General features: G+C 43.9%; 1 protein-coding gene across 1 annotated transcript in view; it reads right to left on the minus strand.

Annotated features, from left to right (window-relative positions):
* Positions 1–22,771, minus strand: part of spire2 (spire-type actin nucleation factor 2) — an 83,914-nt gene that overhangs the window by 21,714 nt on the left and 39,429 nt on the right. The window contains exons 8-9 of the mRNA XM_084335490.1: positions 17,751–17,917; positions 11,899–12,118 (exon numbers count right to left, since the gene is read on the minus strand). Of these exons, the coding sequence (XP_084191616.1) occupies positions 11,899–12,118; positions 17,751–17,917 (387 nt within the window). The remainder of the gene's footprint in view (positions 1–11,898; positions 12,119–17,750; positions 17,918–22,771) is intronic.

Consider the following 22,771-nt stretch of genomic DNA (forward strand, 5'->3'; position numbering starts at 1 on the left):
GAGGACGCCCATAGCCAGCCGCCCGCCGCCTGGTGCAGACAGGGGGAGCGTACTCCTCCCTGTCTGTCGATACACGACACTGACGTCGTATCGTCCGTCCTGATCAACACCATTTGTGGACCAGAAGGACCGCTTTCAACACCAACACATTGAACGTAGCGCAGACCGGGCAGCATGGTTTGCCAGCTGCCCCCTACTGCGTTGGCCCGACGCGTCACCAGCGAGGGAGGCGTCGGTGAAAACGCGACGTGAGACAGCGCCGTAACCGTCCTAGGACGGAACCTCCCGAGCGTGTTGACAACACGCTCTGAGATGGATGCCCATAGCCCTCCAACCGTTGACTGGGAAGAGGAATACTCTACATCCAGTCTACAGCAACCCCAGGCTGGTAGAGACCTGCCTGGTACGAGACCTGACGATCCACCTTGACCGCGAAGGACCAGAACGCCATCAGGGCAGAACACTCCGTAACCCCGGATGACGCAGAGGCCCCAGTGCGGCCTCCACGCACTTGGTGAAGATGCGGGGAGCCAGAGAAAACCGAACGGCAGCCTCTGGTACTCATACGCTAACCCTGCAAAGGAAGCGTAGGTAAGCCCTAGGATGGAAGATCGGGGATGCGCATACGCATCCTACAGGTCTATGGAGGAGAACCAGACCCCCACCTGACAGTGTTCAACAGGTAGGAGACGATCCAAAAAATGCTGAACCTTCCCATGGGACAGGTCCAGCATGGGTCTTACACCCCTCCCTCCCGACTTCTCGGGCAGAGAACACCGGGAGGAGAACGCCACGACGATGGCTTGCTTCGTCCACAGAGATTGGATCTCGTCGACCAGAGCTGTCCCTGCTGGAGACCCCGACAACAGGGTCTGTACCAAACCTGAAAACGGGTGGGGTTGTGTAAACACAAGTCCCCGCCTCACCGTTCTCTCCATCTACCTCGACATATGGTACTGCCGTAGTCATATGTGACGACACTCCCAACGCACCCGCCGTCACGTGGCGCAGGTCCGCCAGGAACTGTAGATAGTTGGCCCGGTCCCCCCCGCTGTGCGAAGACAACCCTGGAATCGTGCGAGGAGCGCGTTCCGTGTCGGAACACCTGACCCCGACACCACCCACGAGGCAATCGCACCCAAGGGGGAACCCCGACAGAAAAGGGCCTGTCTGATACGGGGGGCTTCCGATCAAAAAAGCCCCCCCACTGAACACCCCTCCAGAACATGCTGAAGGAGTTGTTCTGCAGCCGGACATGCAAGGTGTAAGGCCCCCATGGGTTCCTACACACCGTAGCCCTGCAGTGATATCACTACCACCCCAAACCATGTGAGCTGCGACCACTTGCCAATATTCCAGGAGTGGGAGCACCAACATGATACCTGGCCTGGCGAAGGCGAGGCCGGGGAAGCCCGCACTGTGTGCCTCAAAAGGTTTCGAGCCCCCCTGCTGACAACACTTAAGTTGACAGACGTAACACCAGGCTCAACCAACACAGTTCAAGGTGTGGGAGCCGCTTGACAGCACAACATTCTCACGGACAGACCCAGGCTCAGCCATCAACTGGGTGTCAGCCCCTGTCTCCATGAGAAGCGAAGAATGGGGCCGCATACGCTTCAATGAAGGTTCGCGGCCCGCAGCCAACGGAGAACGCTCAGAGCCCCGCTTCTGGGGGTACCAGAGAGAGGATTGAACGGGGAGCGGGCTGCTCGCGGCAAAATGACGACGGAGTGGTTTACCAACACCGAAATCACCCAAAATGGCCGATCCCTCGGCCGCCAAGACTGTCGGCCTCGCGATACCCTGTCGATTCTCCAACCAGGGCACCACTGGCGGGGGAAACATGGCCGCCTGTCGAGGGCCCCGTCATCGCCGCTGACGAGGCCGTGCTCTCTCTTCTTCTGGCTGCGCGGTGTGAGGCGGTGTAGGGCCTAGGACAATACCGCCCGCGCTCCAGCAGAAGACCAAAATCCCCTGCGGAGAGGGGAACCCTGAGCGGTTATAGCTTGCGGCTGGGTCAAAGCTAATAACGTCAACATCCTCGACGGAGTGGTTTACCAACACCGTGCGCGATGTGTCGACGTCGGCCGGCCCTCAAGGCCCCTCCACCAGACACCATTTCTGTAATAGAAAAAACACCAATTCGAACACAGTTCTAATCGTTGCCAATTCCATACCGTGGCGGCACAAGCCTTAACAGCCCACCAGCCACTCGCCAGGCCGACCATGGTGTCGGCCGGGCGGGGCATTGTTTCAATATATCAAAAACAAAGGACTGACGTTAACATGGAGCACCAGTGGTGATTGCAAACAGCACCCTCCACTGTGGTGTGGACCATGAAAAGGTTAAATGAATAAAAGAGCTAAACCACAAAAACTGTAGAATGAGCAAACCCATACACACAAAGTTTAAGGGGAGACGGACCAGACCCGTCTTCATTCAAAATATTCACAACAGAACACCAGCCCTAGTTTAGCCCATTTACCAAAAAAGGTAAACAAAGCCCCCCCCCGCACTACTCCCCCAGTATACCGATTGACCGTCAGTATGAATGGTTTGAGAGGAGAGAAAGCTGTAGCAAGACAGCCTTCTCATAGCAGAGTGACAAAATGAAACAATAGCCCTCTACACAGGGCCGCCCCAGGAGATGGGGGCCCTCGCGTCTAAAAACGCACAGGGCCTCACATTTCTCCCAAGCGGCCCTGCCCTTATACTACTGCAGCCTAACGCCAGGCAATGTGGAACCCAAGACAACAATTGCCTGTGCACAGACACGCAACATGTTTACCATGTCGGCTGGACCCATAGCCCCACTACCCGACGCCAACCCAGATGGGAACACCGTTCAACAAACCCCGCCGGAACACAAGGTAATACCTGGCTAGAACCTAGCCACGACCTACCCCGTTGTCAACCCATTTACCCGAAAAAGGTAAATAGAACCCAAAACCCCACAACAGCTACCGACTGACCTTCATTGATGAACCGGGCAAGAGGCGGGAGAGTGACAACATCTCACGGCGGAGACATTAAAACAGCATAGCAATTAGCAGTAGTGATAGCATGCGGCAGTAGCGATAGCATGTTAGCATAGCTTTAGATGTTTTAGCAGCACGCCCAAGACAGCTTGGAAACCGTTCCCTGCAGAGAACGTTCACCAAACCATCTTGCCCCTGGCGCCAACACACAACAAGGTTGTGTCAACAACACAAACCAGCATTACTAACACTAATACCCATGCCTGAAGACACAGGGCCTACCTGAGTACAAGCTGGCCCGACAGCCAGCCTTGTACAGCTGAACCTCGATGTGCAGTCATCAAACGAGGAACATCACAGGCCCGTCGTGTCGCCGAAAACATGCGTCGAAGATGCCAGGGGCCAGCAACCTCCGGTAAGCTTCCAACATTATTAATCTTCCTTAATCTTTTCACTCCGCTAGCTCGCATGGTGCAAAGCATCCAGTACGCTGGGACGAAAATAGAGGAAGGGTGTGTCATGACCAGAGTCATGATTATATGGGTGGTACCACCATAAGGGGCGGGGCCCCATACAGGTGGGGTGCATGTGTTTTTGTTCGTGGGAGATACATTAGGTATCACAGGCGATATAGAGTATCTCGTAAGGCTCAGAGCGGGAGCGATGCCATACGAAATATAACAACACTTAATCTGCAATATCGAGTTACATGGTAGAGGAAACAGATTCTAGGTTAAATTTGACTATAAGATTCTAGTTGGATCCTAATTGTGGGGAACTGTGGTTTTGTGTTCCATGTCTTACCTTGACTTGTCCGTTTTGCTAATTTTGTGCCTGTCTTTTTTCTGCCGTGAAGCACTTTGAGCTGCATTTCTTGTATGAAAGGTGCATTTCTTGTATGAAAGGTGCTATACAAATAAAGTGTATTATTATTATTACAGAATCCTGCATGGACTCTGGTGCACCTTGCACAAGGACTCACACACACACCATACATCTCATTTGTATGCATAGTTTATATTTATTGATAATCCGCTTAATCTGTTAATTTATACCAGGGTAGATTAAGACTCAGTATGGAGTATTGCACATACATAGTTAGCTATATATATATATATATATATATATATATATATATATATATATGGGGTGACTAAAACTAGAATCAGTATACTACCAGGGGGGACTGGACATCGATGCATTGTGGATTGTGTTATTATTATAAATATAATATACAGTACATGTCTCACCTTTATTATGTACTGTACCTTATATTCTTGTATTTTTATGCTTCTTTTTCTTTTTCTTTTCATTACCCTTCCTGTACCTCCCGCCACCCCCCCCCCCCCCCCCCCTGTGCTGCTTTGACCCCTGAATTTCCCCAAGGAGATTATAAAGATACATTTTATCTTATCTTGTGGAGAAAGAGATAGGGAGGGTGAGAGAGAGGGTGAGAGAGAGAGAGAGAGAGAGAAAGAGGGAGGAAATATTGCGAAAAGTGTAAAAAAAAACAATTAAGGGAGAAATACAGAGAAAGAGTAAATATGATAGTGGAGAAATAGAGGAAGAAAAGAAAGAGAGAGAGAGGAAGAGAGAGAGGTAAGGACATGTTAAATAAGTGTTAAAACAAAAAGAGAGGAAAATAATGAGGGTAAGGAAAGTGTAAAGGACGGGAAGGGAAGGAGGGAAGCCGTGTACAAATCAACCCTTTTATTTGTATCCAGTCCCATCCTGAAGCTCACACCAGAGGCAACACTGACGCGCTCCACTGAGGCCACTTGTCTCTCATTAATCTGGTGTCAGCCTCCCGTCAATCTGTGGCTCAGATCCTATAGCGAGAGGTCCTCTCTCCACCTCCATTGACAGAAGAGTTGAATCCAGGTCACAAGAAATTAACTGGTGCCAAACGCAGTAGGTCGAGGGGGGGAGCACCTCTAAATTATGTAACCGCAAGAAGACAAACCCACAGCTGAGACTCTGAGTGCCCTGGTGGGTGTGCACGTGGGTGTGTGTGTGCGAGCGTGTGTGTGTGTGTGCGCACAATTGAGTGTTTTTCAATTCAGCAAATGGAAGGTACCGATCAGACTCTAATGGAAGGCAAATAGACTGAGGGACTGGCTGGAAGTAGCTGGCAAACAGCATCAGTACATATCATCAGGATCAGCTGGCGGCCACACAGGGACACAGGTTCAAGGTTTGAGAGGACCTCTGTTGGCGGAGGAGTGAACTACACAAGAGGAAACCACCACCTCCTTCACAACCAGGGACCGACTGGGGGGGGGGGGGGGGGTATTTTGGCCCCTGTATGTGTGAATGTATCAAGCGTCTTAACCCTTTCACTGCCACACTACAGAAGGTTAACCCTTTACTAGGTTAACCGTCTGTAGTGTGATAGTAAAGGGTTAACCTTCTGTAGTGTGGCAGTGAAAGGGTTAACCATTTGTCGCGTGGCAGTGAAAGGGTTAACCTTCTGTATTGCCACAGTGAAAGGGTGGTAGTGCGGCAGTGAACGGGTTAAAAGTAGGAGTGCTGACCCGAGACCAGAATTGGCTCATAAGTCACGGTGAGTCATGTGACCTGATCACTGATCCTAGACCAGCACTCCAAGTGTGATACATATTGGCCTTGAGCCGTCTGACCGGGACTTCTCTGCTCCCCCTAGAATAGAATTGAACATTGATTGGCCGAGGAACACTCTCCAGAACATTCAAGAGAGATTAACTAGGATATTTGGCTGCCGTCTTACCATTAGCTAATTACCATTCTGCTCTGATGTGTTGATGTTATGTCACTTCCTGTGAATTTCGTGATAAGGTATATGGGTGAACCTCTTCCACCCCGACGGGACCGGTCCCGAAATTACATCTGGTCATGAATCAATATTTTTCAGAGTGTTGTATAAAAGTAGCGATTTTAATTTAAAACGTATTCAAGTATTAACATCATAAACATGTCACAACAGCATGTAGAATGTATATTATCATCAATACGTTAGTTTAGCAATAGGTTAAAAGTGTCATTAGATAGATTTAACTTTTCGATTTGGTCAATTCTATCCGCGAGGGCGACCATTTTGGATATTTTGAACCATGGGAATTGTAGTCTTTTTGTGGCCATTTTGTAGCAGACTTCCACAGATATGGTTCTGCGTTGAACGTTTTTAAAACTACACTTCCTGGAAGATTCTATGGGGTTCAAGGTTCAGAGTTCTGTATGAATTATTTCAATAACTGTTATTATTCGGGATAATAAGCCACAAAAGGTAACGTTTTTGACAAATATTGAAAGGCTTTCAAGTTCCTCTTCCCTATTGTTAACATGTAGGAACAATTAGATCCGAAATTAGTTTCAAAACGGTTGCACTGTGGGGAAAATAAAAAAGTAAAGTAGATTACAGTAGATTTCATTATCTGTTCTTATGCACGCCTGGTGATACTAAATCCAAATTGGGCATTTGAAAGATAATATATGTATATATATAATTGTGCAAATTGGCTATAATAAGGTAATTTATAAGCCTCCTATTCTATAATAATATTTCAAATTGCATTGGTCCGGATGGGAGAATTCAGTACTGTATCTACAGAACCTTCTGTTTAATAATCTTCCCTTTATTAATTTCCTTAGATTTAAAAAAAAAAAAGAAAAAAAATTTTTTTTTTACACATGATCTCAATTTTTATAACTGTAAAAATAATCTTTATTTTAGTCATCTTATTTTATTCTATGCTAAATTTATTGTATTGCACTGCACACTTTTTAGAACTGTATATATTACAGTAATCTTTATTTTAGTCATCTTATTTTATGCTAAATTTATTGTATTTTTATTATTGGAAGCCGCTATGGTCGAGGGACCACAATAAATAGAATTTCACTCATCTTGCTGTAAAGTATTGAAATAAGTGACAATAAAGGAATCTGAATCTGAATGTGGACTCAAGGAGGAGTAGCTGCTACCAGCACTGCAGAGAATATGGATCCTAATAGACTAATAACTATGAGCTCTTAATAGACTTGTAAATATTACACCCCGTGAAGCAGATTATAAACTACCCATACATTATTCCCGGTGGTTGATACATGACATCATAAGCCATTTTGCGCGTTAATAACCACGTTGCATTCTAAATTGAGTACAACATCCGCTTATAGATTTATGAAGCAGAAGGAGCAGGATGATGAATGTTACAAGCGCAGAATGCAAAACCCATTAGCCTCTTGTCCCGCTTGTCTTTTACAGAGTTACCCTTTAAATCGGCTAATCTTTCTCAATTGATTAGGATCCATCACACAGGGACCTGCACTGGCTCCCCATTGCTGCACGAATCCGCTTCAAGGCCCTCGACCTAGCATACCGTGCGGCAAAGGGAACCGCTCCCGCCTACCTCCGGTCAATGGTCTCTAATTACACACCCTCAAGACCCCTACGCTCTGCATCTTCTGGCCGCCTCAGACCTACTCCTATCCAAGCTCCAAGAGGGTCATCAAAGAGAAGTCGCCTATTCTCAGTCCTTGCCCCACAATGGTGGAATGAACTACCCACCCCAGTTAGGACAGCCGAAACACGTCCAATCTTTCGCCGTCGACTAAAGACGCACTTCTTCAACCATTATCTGAATAAAAAAAATAATAATAAAAAATCTAACCCTAACTAACCATACTGTCATGCACTGTCCTAATAAACTAACCTACACTGTAGCAGTGGCACTCAACACTTTGATGAACATTGTTACTCAGCTGATAGAGTTGTGCCCTTCCTGATGGCTTGTTGTACAGAACTTGTAAGTCGCTTTGGATAAAAGCGTCAGCTAAATGACTAAATGTAAACACTTGCAACTCGATTACACGGCGGATCCTTCTCGACCCCCTGCAACCGGCCGCCACGGGACGGTTTACCCTCCGCGGACTGACGCGCATTATTTCTCTCCGTGCTGCGACGCGGTTCCCTGGCTGCCAGCGTTAAATAAAATGACACGCGGTCAGGGCCGGACTGGGGAAATAATTCATACCGGGAGATATAGCGCGAAATATAGCCCCAATCAGGTAACTTTTTAAGCCGGGATCTGGGGGTCCCCCACCCGGAAATTTTTAGTTACAAAGACTTAATTTCCTGCATTCTGGTGAATTTTAGTGCATGTGAATCACAAACTAATGAGCCAACAATTGCTTAGTACAATGTACTGTTATGAACCTCAAATAAAACTGTTGTGGCACTAGCAATGCTACTCTCTCCACCTTCAAAAAGAAAAAAGCAAGAGCACAACATATTTTTCTATTTACTATTATAATACAGTTAACCACTCTCTCCACCTATTCAAACAGAGCAAGAGCACATGCAATACCATATTCACTTTACTGATGCACTACCCATCAACAGTTAAAATAGCCCTTTACACAAACATTAAATAACAGACCTTTCATTACAATACTATAATAACAGTAGCCACTGCCAGAATAGTGACACATGTCGCGTGTGGTGAGCACACGCATGCATGCACAATGAAGACAGAAGATTGCGTTGTCTCAATCATTTTAACTATAAAATGAGCTCAAAGTATGAGCTCACTGACTAAAATTTCCAACAAAAAGCATCAATTGTCAAATAACATTGATCACATTAACTAGACTAGATGTTTTTGAGGAAATTAGAAAGGGAACAACAACTTAACACTTGTGTCTGATCAGATTCTTATTTTTTGATAACTTTGCAGTGATTATGTTTGTAGCCAATGTGGCAAAGGTGTGTAATCTTTGAATTATCTTGGAATTATTTTGACTTTCATAAATTGTTTATTCAACTTCAGCCCCAATCATAACCACCACATATTGTTTTTTGTAATGTCAGATTTAACAACTCCTTTCAGAAAAGTGGGAGTGTGCCATCTGCCATTCCATTCGCCGCCTCCGCTGTCAATCAGTTGTATCGCCTGGTCCCGCCTCCACCAATCACAAGCGGCAGCACGGCTCCATTGTGTGTGTGTGTCCGCGTGAGGGAGAGAGAGTCAGATAGTTCTCCAACTCTGTCGCAGACAGTGAAATCCTGGTTGTTCCCCACCCACCTAGGTTATCTAACTATCGCACCACGCCGCCGCCACAACTAAAAACAATGGCCTGGCAAAAAAATATATATTATTTTTTATATCATTTAAATTTTGTATCTGTGCAGGCCAGGCCACCGGGAAAACTCCCGGTGCTCCCGATGGCCAGTCCGGGCCTGCGCGCGGTAATCCGTTCAGCGCAAACACCTGAAATATGGCCCGACTGCGTTGTAGGGATTAAGAGGAAGCTGCTGCAGGCTGATCTGGTTGGTTGATTTGAACCCTTTTCACCACCACACTACAGAAGGTTAACCCTTTCACTACCACACTACAGACAGTTAACAGTCTGTAGTGTGGTAGTGAAAGGGTTAACATTCTGCCGTGTGGTTGTGAAAGGGTTAACCCTTTGTTGTGTGGCGGTGAAAGGGTTAACCTCTGTATTGTGGCAGTGAATGGGTTAACCCATTTATTTTTATTATATTAAGGCCTGTGTGGTTTTGAGGGGGAACATTTGATATCAATGAAATCACTAAAATTACATTGTTCAGGAATGTTTTTATTGTCCCCTCTTTAGAGAATGTCAAGGTCCTCTCGCAACAAGTATGAAAACATGGATCTTCAAATGCCAGACATGCTGCAGTGCTCCCTCTGTGGGCAGAGAGCTGAAACTACACCCAGCTGTGTGAGCGGTCTATTGGTTTATACGAGTTTCAGTTCAACTCCGGGACGACTATATCTGTATATCTCACTCGTAAATCTTCTCTTTGGTATGTAAAGTTGAACCTACCATGTTTGACAACATTTTTAACGGTAAGTTTGATATGCTATTCCTGGATCTTGAGTCATATTTGATCTGCAATGTCTAGTTTGACAGTTTGATCTGAATTTCTTTGACGGTACATACTTGTGCACCATTGCTGGATGTACGATAATTATTGTATTTGTACAATAAAGGCGGCTCACTCATTACAGGCACAGAAACAGCCTGTTGAGAACAGGACTGAAACAGAGGGGTATAGAAGCTGGTAGAATGCATAATAGTGTTCAAAGACATGTTTAGTTTAGGGGACCTAAGACATACATTAACTTGTTGATAAGGTCTACAATATGTAGCCTTTAAGTTAGTCCGATTATTATTATATCCGGCAGCGTGGCTACATGGACTCATGATCGGTCAAGGCTGCTGTCGGAAAGTGGTGTTGTTGTCCAGCAGGGGGCACTCTGTCCTCTGGATTTGTCAGTAACTGAAACTGTGATAGGGACACCATACAGCTGTGAGTGCAGTCCTTCGCTGTCCACCTAATCATCCCTTTCCCTTAATTGGCTGATATCAATCCCTGTCTCCTGAGCCATTCAGCCATTGTGTAGTGTGATGTGTGCCAGTGTATGGTAGCCATTGAGCCTGCGTAGCCCAAGGTTGGGTGCTACTGTACCAGTGGTGGTGAAGGAGGCAATTTGTATCAAGTGTCATGTATGTTAACGCTTTTAGGTGCAGGTCTTCTAGAATGTTCTCACAGAATTCTATCTTAGCCACCGTGACATCATCAGTAAAATGTTCCGTTCTCGAAATTCAAATTCATATGGAGATCATAGTTGTATCTATACAGCATTATCATTCAATCAGAGATATCTTTATAATACTTTTTTTTGTCAAGTGTCATCATTTAAAAAGGAACACGCCAACATTATGGGAAATGTGCTTACCGTCTTCTCTAGAGAGAGAAGAAGATAGATATCAATTTCCTCTCTGTGCGTTCAGTAGAAAGCTACATGTATCAGGCTACAATCTAGCCTAGCACAGCACAAATGAATAGAGGCGGATAAGGACCCCTAGCCAAGCTAGGCTAGCTGGTATCCGCTTCATTCATTTGTGCTGTGCTAGGCTGGCTTGCAGCCGGACAGCTTTCTACTGAACGCAGAGAGGAAATTAATATCCATCTCCTTGTTTGACTCTGGAGAAGACGGTAAGCACATTTCCCATAATGTTGGCATGTTCCTTTAATGATGACACTTGACTAAAAAAAAATTAAGTATTATAAAGATATCCCTGATTTAATGATAATGGCGTATAGATACAGCTATGATCTCACATATGATGTTTGAATTTCGAGAACGGAATATTTTACTGATGTCATGGTGGCTAAGATAGAATTCCCGAGAGAATATTCTAGAAGACCTGCACCTGAAAGCGTTAACATGACATCTCACTTATATACCAATAATCAGACTAACTTAAAACAACAAGTTAATATAGGTCTTAGGTCGCCTAAACATGACATTGAACACTAGATTATGCATTCTAGCAGCCTCTATACCCCTCTGTTTCAGTCCTGTTTCATTAATTAATTAATATCCATCTTCTTGTTTGACTCTGGAGAAGACGGTAAACACAGTTCCCATAATGCTCGGCTCATTATGAATTGAAAATGGCGGACCCTGATGTAAACAAGACGAAAGTCTTTCTCTGGTCTGCATCCCCTTAACAATTGTGTGTATTGAGCCGTACTGTATTGTACCCATTCTGCAATCTGTTAATAACATAAATCAATCAATCAGTCCCCCATTTTCAATTCATCATGATTGCATACTGTTGATATATTTAATCTTATTTTCTTAAAACAAGTGAGAGATTTTGCCAATGGGGTGAGATAGTAATTTTACTTGTTCCAATACAACTGAACTTGTTCCAGGAAATGTATTCATTAAAAATCATTAATTAAGGAGGTGATCACTCCTTCAGTTTCAAGATGATGTTGCTTGTTTTTGAGAAAATTTGTTAATATATCAATTCAATCAATGCTATCGTGTTCCTATAAATTCACCGGGGAGACGGCAAACGGCGGAGGCGGGGGGGAAAAAATGGTTTTTACACACTCACCTCTGTGGGTGAGGGGCGGCGCGGCCCCCGACAGCGTCCGGGACCGAGGCCCCTCGCCCACGCGCAGCCTCACGGCGGCCCCTCCCAGACGGCCCGCCTCGGACAGCATCTCGCCGCGGAGCACGGCCAGGTCGTGTTCCGAGAAGGAGCGGTCCCGTTTCAGCGGCGTGGGGGAGCTCTCCACCCTGTGCAGCTCCCCGCCGTCTGGTGACTCCTCCTCCTACAGGTGGGACGAGGAGGAGGAGGAAGAGGAGGACGTGGAGGAGGAGGACGAAGAGGAGGATCAGGATGAGGAGGACGAGGACGAAGAGGAGTGAGGGAACAGAGCAGGGATAAGATAGGAGGAAAATGAGGGAGGAGAGGAAATGAAGGGAGGAGAAGGAAGAGGAGGACGGGGAGAGGAGGACAGGGAGAGGAGGAACAGAGGAAGGACAGGAGAAGGTGAAGGAGGGAAATGCATCGTGGAGGAAACAAGGAGCAGGGAGGGCGTAGAGAGGAGGGAAAGGAGTAGGTTAGGGGAACGAGGTTAAGGAGGAGCAGGAGAGGGAGGTGAAAAACGGTGAGGAGAGGGAATGGAGGGAGGAGGAGGAGGGGTGGGACGAGGTATAGGAGAGGATGAAGGGAGAAAGAGAGAAGTAAGAGGGGAGAAGGGATGACACATCAATTTGCTGGCAAGTGGGGCTCGGAGCCCCTAGCCCCAAGTGAAACGGCATTTCGTATTTCAAAGTTGATTGGATTACAGTCGGTAAAGAAGCTTTTCATTGCTAACGGCAACTACTGTAAACAACATAGCTAGTGAAGTTACGTCAAAATTAACAAGGTTGATTACTTGATTACCATCTTGATTCTTTGCACTAGAGACTTCATAACACTGGTCTATCTTGTGTTTGTACTTTTATATTACTATTTTATATTACCTTATTTATTACTTTATTATTACCAGCCACTTGATATGGTCATAACTCAAACAGCTTGCAAAGGTAACCGTGGGTTTAACGGCGAGTGGTTCTCAAAGAAGAAGTGGCCAACGGCCAGCATAGAAAAGAGCGCACTCTTCGGTCTTTTACTCGCAATACGATGGGACAGCCGCGACTTAACGCATTGACAATGCCGTCCATGGAAAGCCAGCTGATATGTATATACTCCGTCAGGATCTAGGGGTAACAGTACTGTATATTTGAATACCGTTTATGTCACAAATGTATCAGTACTGAATACCTATATGTCCCTATGCCATAAATGTCATGTATGTTGTGTATGTCATAAATGTCTATATGAATTGAAAATGGGGGACCCTGATGGAAACAAGACAAATGTCTTTCTCAGGTCTGCATCCCCTTAACAATTGTATGTATTGAGCCGTACTGTATTGTACCCATTCTGTTAAATAAAGTTTTCATTCATTCACAGGAGCTACAGGGATTTGTTCCCAAAGTCATTGAAAAGTTCACCGTGCTGCCTTTTTCTTCAAGTGAGCCCACTGCTTTGGTGAGTGATATTTTATCATCCTGACGTTATGGTCCTGGTCCGTGCTTTGGCAATGCTGTTGTGTTGAATCGCTTGATGATGGTAGTGTCATGTTTAAAGACAAGGTTGTTGTCATAGTGTGGTTGTCATAGAATCCCTAAAAAGTTGTCTGTGTGCTTTGGTGTGGCCTTCAGTGGCATTGAGCTCTATAATAGCTGTTCATTGAATCCATCACAAAGTGCAAAACAAAACAGAATACAATAAATAAAGTGTTTTACACGAAAAACGTCCACTTAAAAAAGAAAAAAAAATCTTATTTGTGATTTGTGATTTTTGACTACCTAAATGTTTACTGTGAGTGATCTGTAGTGCCGAGGTTTATTTGTCACATACATACCAGGGCATACAGTTAAATGCGGGTGGCCATGCCCGCTTTGATTGTGCAATAACACTAAATAATAAAATAGACATAAAATAGGCATGATAAAATAGACATGCTAAAGTCCTGCGATGTAATACAATGTTAGCTACGGATTAAGGCACTGGGTCCTATGTACACTACTATACAATATACAGTTTTTTCTCTATGCTATACTTGCTATTTCTAAACTATACAAGAACCACATCAGTTCTTTCCTTAAAGTGACCTTTGTTTTCCTCGTTCCTTTAAAGTGTCCTTTCCATTTTGTTTAAAGATTGATTTATTGATTCCCTCTGTATCAATAAAGTACTTGTATCAATAAAGTACTTCTAGTCTATTCTATTTAGTTTGACAGTTATTGATAGTAAATTAGTTTGAATGTGGCCACCAGTGATTGAATCCTTGTTTTGTATTGATTACAGCTCAATGAAATGATAATGATAGCAGTCCCTACAAGAGGTGTTGCTATTTCTTCATATACAGTACATCATTGTAATTAACACAACACAAGGATTCAGTGTCCCAGCTGACATCACTGGTGGCCACATTCAAACTCATTCACTCTCAATAACTGCTAAACTAAATGAATGTGTGCAAAACGTTACGTGCCAAATAAAGCAGCAAAAGCGCCCCTTTAATATTTAAGAGTGACATTTAATTATGTTTTTTACTTTGTATGCTTTGCACTCCAATAGTAGTTTCACAAGTGAATGATGAATGACTCCATCTTTTCCTCCTTAGTCTCAGCACTGGCTGAGTCTCAAAGGCCATTCTGCATACTACTGCACTGCAGCCTACCTACTAAACCAGGGGTGGCCAACCAGTCAGAGACTAAGAGCCACAAAAAAATTACTGTGGTACCACAAAGAGCCACACGGTCCACACCATATACCAGCGTTTCTCAACCTTTTTTTTCAGTCACGGCACCCTTCATGTGTTTATAGGTCTCACCCTCTGGCCTCTGAAGTTGCTAATGTCTTTTTTATTTGGGCCTCACAGGGTTAAAAGTACCCTGTGAGACCCACGGTTGCAAAATTACAAAATCACTTTTAGCCATTTAAAAAAATAATGTTTATTTAAAAAATGTTAAAGGGGAACTATTTTACTATTTCTTTCACTATTTGGGCACTTTTACACAATTCCTGTGAGTCTATGGAACACCTAGGTTTTTTTCAAAAAAAATGCATTGTTTTGTATTTCTAATCAAGTACTAAAAACCGCATTTTTCTACCTCAAGATCTTAAGCCGTTTTGAGGCTGGGCTCCAACCACTGTGTGGCCTGGTGCCAACTGCCACATCAACTGCCACATTATTATGCAGCTGAGAAATCTCTGACATCACAGATATGCACATTTTCAGATGACTCAGTTCAGTGAGGGTGAATATTGTGAGAGGAGAATTGGAAGAATTCGCCAATATGAGAATTAGAGACATATATCCTATTAATATAAGTCCACATAGCTAAGAAACAATGGTAAACACTGAAAAAAGCCATTTATAAGATAGTTCCCCTTTAAGCACATGTATAGTCAATTGGTCCTGTTGTTCAGCCTCACAATGCTATTTGATAGTAAATGTGTTTATATGTCCCACCCTCTGGCCTCTGAAGTTGCTAATTTCTTTTTAATTTGGGCCTCACAGGGTTAACCTCTTAAGCCCGAGATATACAGTAAAAGTGTATATTTTCAGCATTATGTTTGTTTACCAATTATTTGAACTGTTATTAGTGAAATATAAGATTATAGAAATCTCAGGGCATTGAGTCGGAAACCGGCGCATATTGACAGGAGGAAGTGGCACAGCCAAAAGTGAGTGTAGTCTTTTGAAGGAAGAGACTCAGGGCTTTCAAATTTCGAAAAACTACCCTACCCAGCTCACACCAGCCCCTGTCAATCATCTGACTTCTGGATTTACTTTTTAATTTCTCTTATTTTTTGGGATTATCTCCCACAAACCTGAACGTTATTGCCATAAAACAGAACGCAGTTAGTTTCTCTACCTTTCTGTGAACGTCTTGCAAAAAACGGTGTTGCAATATGATGAAAAATGGTGGAGAAATTTACATTATAAAAAAGATGGCAGAATTCAGTACTGTATCTACAAAACCTTCTGTTTAATCATCTTCCCTTTATTCATTTGCTTAGATTTTTCAGGTCTGGTCAATTTTAGCATGGTGTTATTTAAAGTCAAAGATAATTTTTTTTTTAAATAGAATTGATATTCTCCTTTGGTTCATTACAATTTACTCAAGCCTAGTAACAGACACACTATTTCTGACACTGATCCATATATGTCCCTAGATTCAGATACCAAGAACATGCAAATGGACCATTTAAAAAAAAATTGTAAATGTTTATTCTACGTCCTTATGGAATGAGTGACATAAAAAAAATAAAAAGTAAAAAAAAAAAAAAAAGTAAAAAAAAAATAAAAAAAAATATTTTTTTTATTTTTTTTTATGGATGGAAGAGCCGCACATTGACGGGCAAAGAGCCGCATGCGGCTCGCGAGCCGCGGGTTGGCCACCCCTGTACTAAACAGTATGCAGTAGAAATATAAATAAACCGTCAACGCATTACTCTCAGCTTCTATAGCCAAGAATGACGCGGATATTCTTAACATTTTCCGGCGTTTCACTGCTATTATAATACAAATTCATTCAAGTGATTATACTCAAAATATCTAATAAATAAGGTAGGCATTATGAGGCGTTATGAACTGAACCCCAGGCCATCAGGAGGCTCAACGACTCTATGTAACACTAACCCATCCATCTACACTCATTGCACACACATCCACATACTCACTTTAAACAAACATCACCTTAACACTCACTTCAGACACTAACACATCATATTTTTTATTTATTTTTATTATCATTATCTTTCCCCCCCTTTTTCCGTTTTTCTCCCCTCCCAATGTTAGTCGTTATGCCAATTCCCAATCCCCTTCCTGGTCGTTGCGCACTCTACCCCCTACCGTCGGTCTGGGAGGGCGGAGACTATCACATGCTTCCTCCGACACATGTGTAGCCAGCCCACCGCTTCTTTTCACCTGGCAGCGCGGACTCTCACTGGGAGAGTGTAACGTGTGGAAGGTCACACTACCTCCCTCCAGATCCTTCCCTCGCTGTGCAGGTGCCCCGACCGAACTGTAGGAGTCGCTGTTTACAACGACCCGGACCCACCCACCGGCTTCCCTCCCACTGACTCTGCCAATAGAGCCAGTATGACGGCCGGCCAAGCCGGAGGCAACGCTGACAGCCGGATTCGATACCAGTGTCTCTTGCGTTGGTGACAAGCGCTTAGTACGCTGCGCCACCCAGCCGCCATATTTATCTATTTATTAAAAGAGATTTGCACTACATCCATACCTCGCATTTTGCCTTAAAAATTAAAATGTAAATGTTTTGTACCTCATTGTCTGCATTTCTACTTCCTTGTACTGTGTTGGGACTTATTCCTCTTTTACTTACTTTTTTTTTTACTGTATGAAGCACATTCTCAGGAGGCTCATACAGAACCAAGCATTTCACTGTAATGTACATGTACTTTATATGTGACAAATAAAACAAAACTTGAACCTTCAGACACGCCCGCTGATTCTCTCCTCGGATATATTCCCTCCCCCCTCTCCTCACCTCGGATATATTCCCTCCCCCCTCTCCTCACCTCGGATATATTCCCTCCTCCCTCTCCTCACCTCGGATATATTCCCTCCTCCCTCTCCTCACCTCGGATATATTCCCTCCTCCCTCTCCTCACCTCGGATATATTCCCTCCTCCCTCTCCTCACCTCGGATATATTCCCTCACCCAGTCTCCTCACCTCGGATATATTCCCTCCTCCCTCTCCTCACCTCGGATATATTCCCTCCCCCCCCCCCTCTCCTCACCTCGGATATATTCCCTCCCCCCCTCTCCTCACCTCGGATATATCCCCCCCCCCCCCCCCCCTCTCCTCACCTCGGATATATTCATCTCCTCCATCTCAGCGAGAGTAGGGGCCTTGAGCAGGACGCGGGGGCGGGACGAGGGGCGCGGCCCGGACTCGGCGACGGACAGGTCGATGCAGGAAGTGGATTTGACGTCACAGGGACATGTGTGAGCCAGGCAGGGCATGGAACCGAACGCTGGTGGAGAGAGAAACCAGAAGACACCAGAGACTAAGTAAACACTCACTCAGAATACACAGGCTGGAAGGCTGCGTCCACAATGTAGTACACTCACTCAGAATACATAGGGTGGAAGAAGGCTGCGTCCACAATGTAGTACACCCACTCAGAATACACAGGGTGGAAGAAGGCTGCGTCCACAATGTAGTACACTCACTCAGAATACACAGGGTGGAAGAAGGCTGCGTCCACAATGTAGTACACTCACTCAGAATACACAGGGTGGAAGAAGGCTGCGTCCACAATGTAGTACACTCACTCAGAATACACAGGGTGGAAGAAGGCTGCGTCCACAATGTAGTACACTCACTCAGAATACACAGGGTGGAAGAAGGCTGCGTCCACAATGTAGTACACTCACTCAGAATACACAGGGTGGAAGAAGGCTGCGTCCACAATGTAGTACACCCACTCAGAATACACAGGGTGGAAGAAGGCTGCGTCCACAATGTAGTACACTCACTCAGAATACACAGGGTGGTAGGCTGTAGTACATTTTACAAATACAAATGTAGACATTTGCATCGTCACCTGTATTGTAACTTGTTACCTGCTGCTTTCTTTATTCAAATACACATTTAAATACAAATTGTAAAAGGTTAAGAAACCTTAGCCAGGGATAGAGGTTTCAAATTAGCTCTGGCTAGAAACCTTTATGCAATGGATCTGTTTCAGGTTATTAAACCTATAACAATGTCTACTTGTGAAAGGTTAACCTTCTGTAGTGTGGTAGTGAAAGATTAACCGTCTGTAGTGTGGTAGGGAAAGTATATATATATAAATATATATACAGTACAGCATTATTGTACATGCCATCATACAGAGTTATATGGGTTATATGCAGGTGTATAATAATAATAATAATAACTTAGTTTTATATAGAGCCTTTCAAAAGACCCAAGGTCCCTTTACATAGCGGGAAAAACAAACAAAAGTAACAAACATAGTGGACAGACACAACATACAAAGTGGTAAATTAGGGGTTAAAGGCCAAGTTGAAGAGGTGGGTTTTGAGGAGTTTTTTTTAATGAGTCTAGAGTTTGGGCGTTGCGGAGTATATAAGTAGGTATATAGATTATATGCAGGTATATATATATATATATATATATATATATATATATGCGCTGGCTCTAGTCTTCCTGAAGTCCACGAGGGGCTCCTTGGATTTCTCTGTGTTGCAGTCGGCGCACCACGCCGCCAGGTGCTGGACCTCCTCCCTGTAGGCCGACTCATCGTTGTTTTTGATGAGGCCCACCACCGCTGTGTCATCTGCAAACCTGATAATGGTGTTGGTGCCATGTATAGCAGTGCAGTCGTGGGTGAAGAGGGAGTAGAGGAGGGGGCTCAGCATGCAGCCTTGTTAAAAACATCTGTTAACTAACACTTTCATTTAGAACGATGATCAGTTTGACCGGAGCTATGTTCAGTAATACCCGTTTAATAATCTGGTTCTTGAAATATCTCAGATTATTTCATTCTTCCGTTTCCTTTCATTCTTCAGTTTCCGTTTCCGTTTTCTTTCATTCTTCTGTTTTTTCATTTTTCCGTTTCCTTTCATTCTCCCATTTCCTTTCATTCTTCAGTTTTCTTCCATTCTTCCGTTTCCTTTCATTCTTCTGTTTTCTTCCATTCCCTTTCATTCTTCCGTTTCCTTTCATTCTTCCGTTTTCTTTCATTCTTCCATTTTCGTTCATTCTTCAGTTTCCTTTCATTCTTCAGTTTCCTTTCATTCTTCAGTTTCCTTTCATTCTTCCGTTTCCTTTCATTCTTCCGTTTCCTTTCATTCTTCCTTTTTGTTTGTGCAGTGTTGCATTTGTGTATGCCTCCTCTCAGCAAAACCAACTTTTTATATATATATATATATATATATATATATATATATATATATATATATGGTCGATGCACATAACCCTGACCTTGGAACGAAAACACCTATTCAATATAATACATGAAATAGGAAACCTGCTCTATATGTTCTAGTGGAAAACCTCCGTGGGAACAACACACTCACACGCTACAAACCAAACATCCTTACATCCTGTACGGTGGACCACCAAACATCCTTACATCTGACATCAGATAACCGTGTAACTGTAATGTTCAGCCAACAGCAGCACTAGGCTACAAAAACATCCTTTACGGTGGGCCACCAAACCAAGCATCCTTTATGGTGGAACACCAAACTAAACATCCTTTACGGTGAACCACCAAACCAAACATCCTTTACAGTGGGCCACCAAACCAAACATCCCTTACGGTTGAACACCAAACCAAACATCCCTTACGGTTGAACACCAAACCAAACATCCCTTACGGTTGCACACCAAACCAAACATCCTTTACAGTGGGCCACCAAACCAAACATCCCTTACGGTTGAACACTAAACCAAACATCCTTTATGGTGGGCCACCAAACCAAACATCCTTTACATACAGTCGGCCACCAAACCAAACATCCCTTACGGTGGGCCACCAAACCATCGCCTCTGACATCAGATAACCTTGTAACTGTAATGTTCAGCCAACAGCGGCACTAGGCTACAAATCAACCTACAGAATGACCCCTGTAATATTTCTGTGTTCTGCCACATTTTAGAATTCCATTTGTGCAGGTATAAAGGCATCCCATCCCACTGTATTGTTATTTTATTATAATTAGTGTACAGCCCCGGCCTATTTTCCATTTTTTTTACTTAGAATTACACTATATTCTATTGTGCTTCTATTTAATTTAGTTTATATCCCATTTTATTTTATTCCACATTTGTTTTACAGTTGTACAGCCCTGGCCTATTTTTATTTCATAATTATATTCTATTGTGCTTCTATCTTAATTTAGTTCATATTCCATTTTATTTGATTCCACCTTTTTATTTTATTATCTGGCAGTTATTATTGGCTGGCCGCTAATGTTGCACCGAAAGCGACCAAAGCAAATTCCTTGCATGTGAAAACTACTTGGCAATAAAGACCTTTCTGATTCCGATTCCAATTCTGATTTCAGACAGCACAGTGGAGAGTGTCGACAGCCAAGTGAGATCTACTGTAAACTCAAACCCATGTACTTGTACTTTTACTCAATTACATTTCAGAGAAAAAAAAAACTTTTTACTCCTTACATTTAAAATGCAGACATACAAAGTACAAAGTACAAATCTAGCAGGTCTAACTATTTTAATTAGTATATTGTTTCTCTGGCCGAACTAACATTAACGTTATTAATCCTGCGGCCGCACTTTATTTAAAAACAGCCAATCAAATCCCCATCAATGGAAAATGAACCCGCCCATACCTATGCTGATTGGTTCTTGTGCAAGACTAGAAAGCGGGGATCTTTGATTAAACACCTGCTATCAGAAGAATAGACAGTCAGAAAAAAGGTTTTTACTTTTAAGTACATTTAAAAGTAGAAACTTTTAAACTTTTACTCAAGTGTGTTTTTAGCCAGATACTCTGACTTTTACTTGAGTAAGATTTTGAGACGGTACCCATACTTTCACTTAAGTATAATTTCTGGGTACTTTTTACACCCCTGGGTCAGTCACTACAGGATCTCACGAGTTCCATCCTCTGCTTTCACTTTATGCCAGCAAATAAATATAATCTTGGCACAAGATTGTTTTCGCCATCTCATAATGTTTGCTATGGGTGGGGGTCTATAATCTTATCTTGTGTTACACCGCCTCCCGGTGGTCATTATAACGCCTGTGATTTTGCATCCCTCCAAAAAAGAATATTTGGTTTAATTCAACTGGGGAGACAGAATGGCATAAGTGACGGCAAACCCTGTCAACTTCTTCTTTTCACTTTTTTACTGTATGAAGCACATTCTCAGGGGGCTCATACAGAACCAAGCATTTCACTGTAATGTACATCTGTACTTTATACGCAACAAATAAAACTAAACTTGAACTTGCGCACTGCAGACACACACATCAAAGCCCTGTATGTGAATGAAGGATTATTCTTTGTCCTATTAATTTCTTTTGTTTTATGATACCATCTTCAATGGTTGCAATAAGATGTCTTAGTTAAATTGAACCTTTATTAATCCTCTTGGGGAAATCTTGTTCTCTGCATTTGACCCATCCTAACTATTTGGGAGCAGCGGGTAGTCACACGGTGCCTTGGTCAAGGGCAACGGCATGAAACCTAGCATGCATGTCTTGAGGGAGGAAACCGGAGTACCCGGAGGTACCCACGCAAACGCGGGGAGAGAACATGCAAACTGCACACAGAAAAGCCCCCTGCTGGGGTTTGAACCCAAGACCTTCTTGCTGCGAGGCAACAGTGCTAAAGAGAGAGAGAGAGAGAGAGAGAGAGAGAGAGAGAGAGAGAGAGAGAGAAAAAGAAAGAGGGAGAGAGAGAAGAAGAAAGATAGAGGAATAGAGAGAGAGAGGGGGGGAGAAAGAGACGAAGAAAGAGAGAGAGGAAGAAAGAGATAGATGAAGAGGCCCTCTACAGGAAGGGACAGAGCAGACTGTTCTTCCTGAGAGGGCTCAGGTCTTTTAATGTCTGCAGCAAACAGCTGCAGATGTTCTACCAGTCTGTGGTTGCTGGTGCCCTCTTCTTCGCTGTGGTATGCTGGGGGGGCAACACCAACACAGACTAAATAAACAAACTGGTCAAAAAGCAAGCTCTGTGGTGGGAGCAGACCTGGACAGTCTGGAGGTGGTGGTAGAGGGGAGGACGAGGAGGAAGCTGTATGCTATCCTTGAGAACCCCTGCCACCCCCTCTGATGAGCTGACCGCAATGCGACCCCCCCCCCCCGACATACCACAAAGCGCTTTGGGCAGTCCTTTGTGCCGGTG

This window comes from Notolepis coatsorum (assembly GCF_963971535.1).
Source record: "Notolepis coatsorum genome assembly, chromosome: 18".
In the NCBI taxonomy this organism is placed as follows: Eukaryota; Metazoa; Chordata; class Actinopteri; order Aulopiformes; family Paralepididae; genus Notolepis; species Notolepis coatsorum.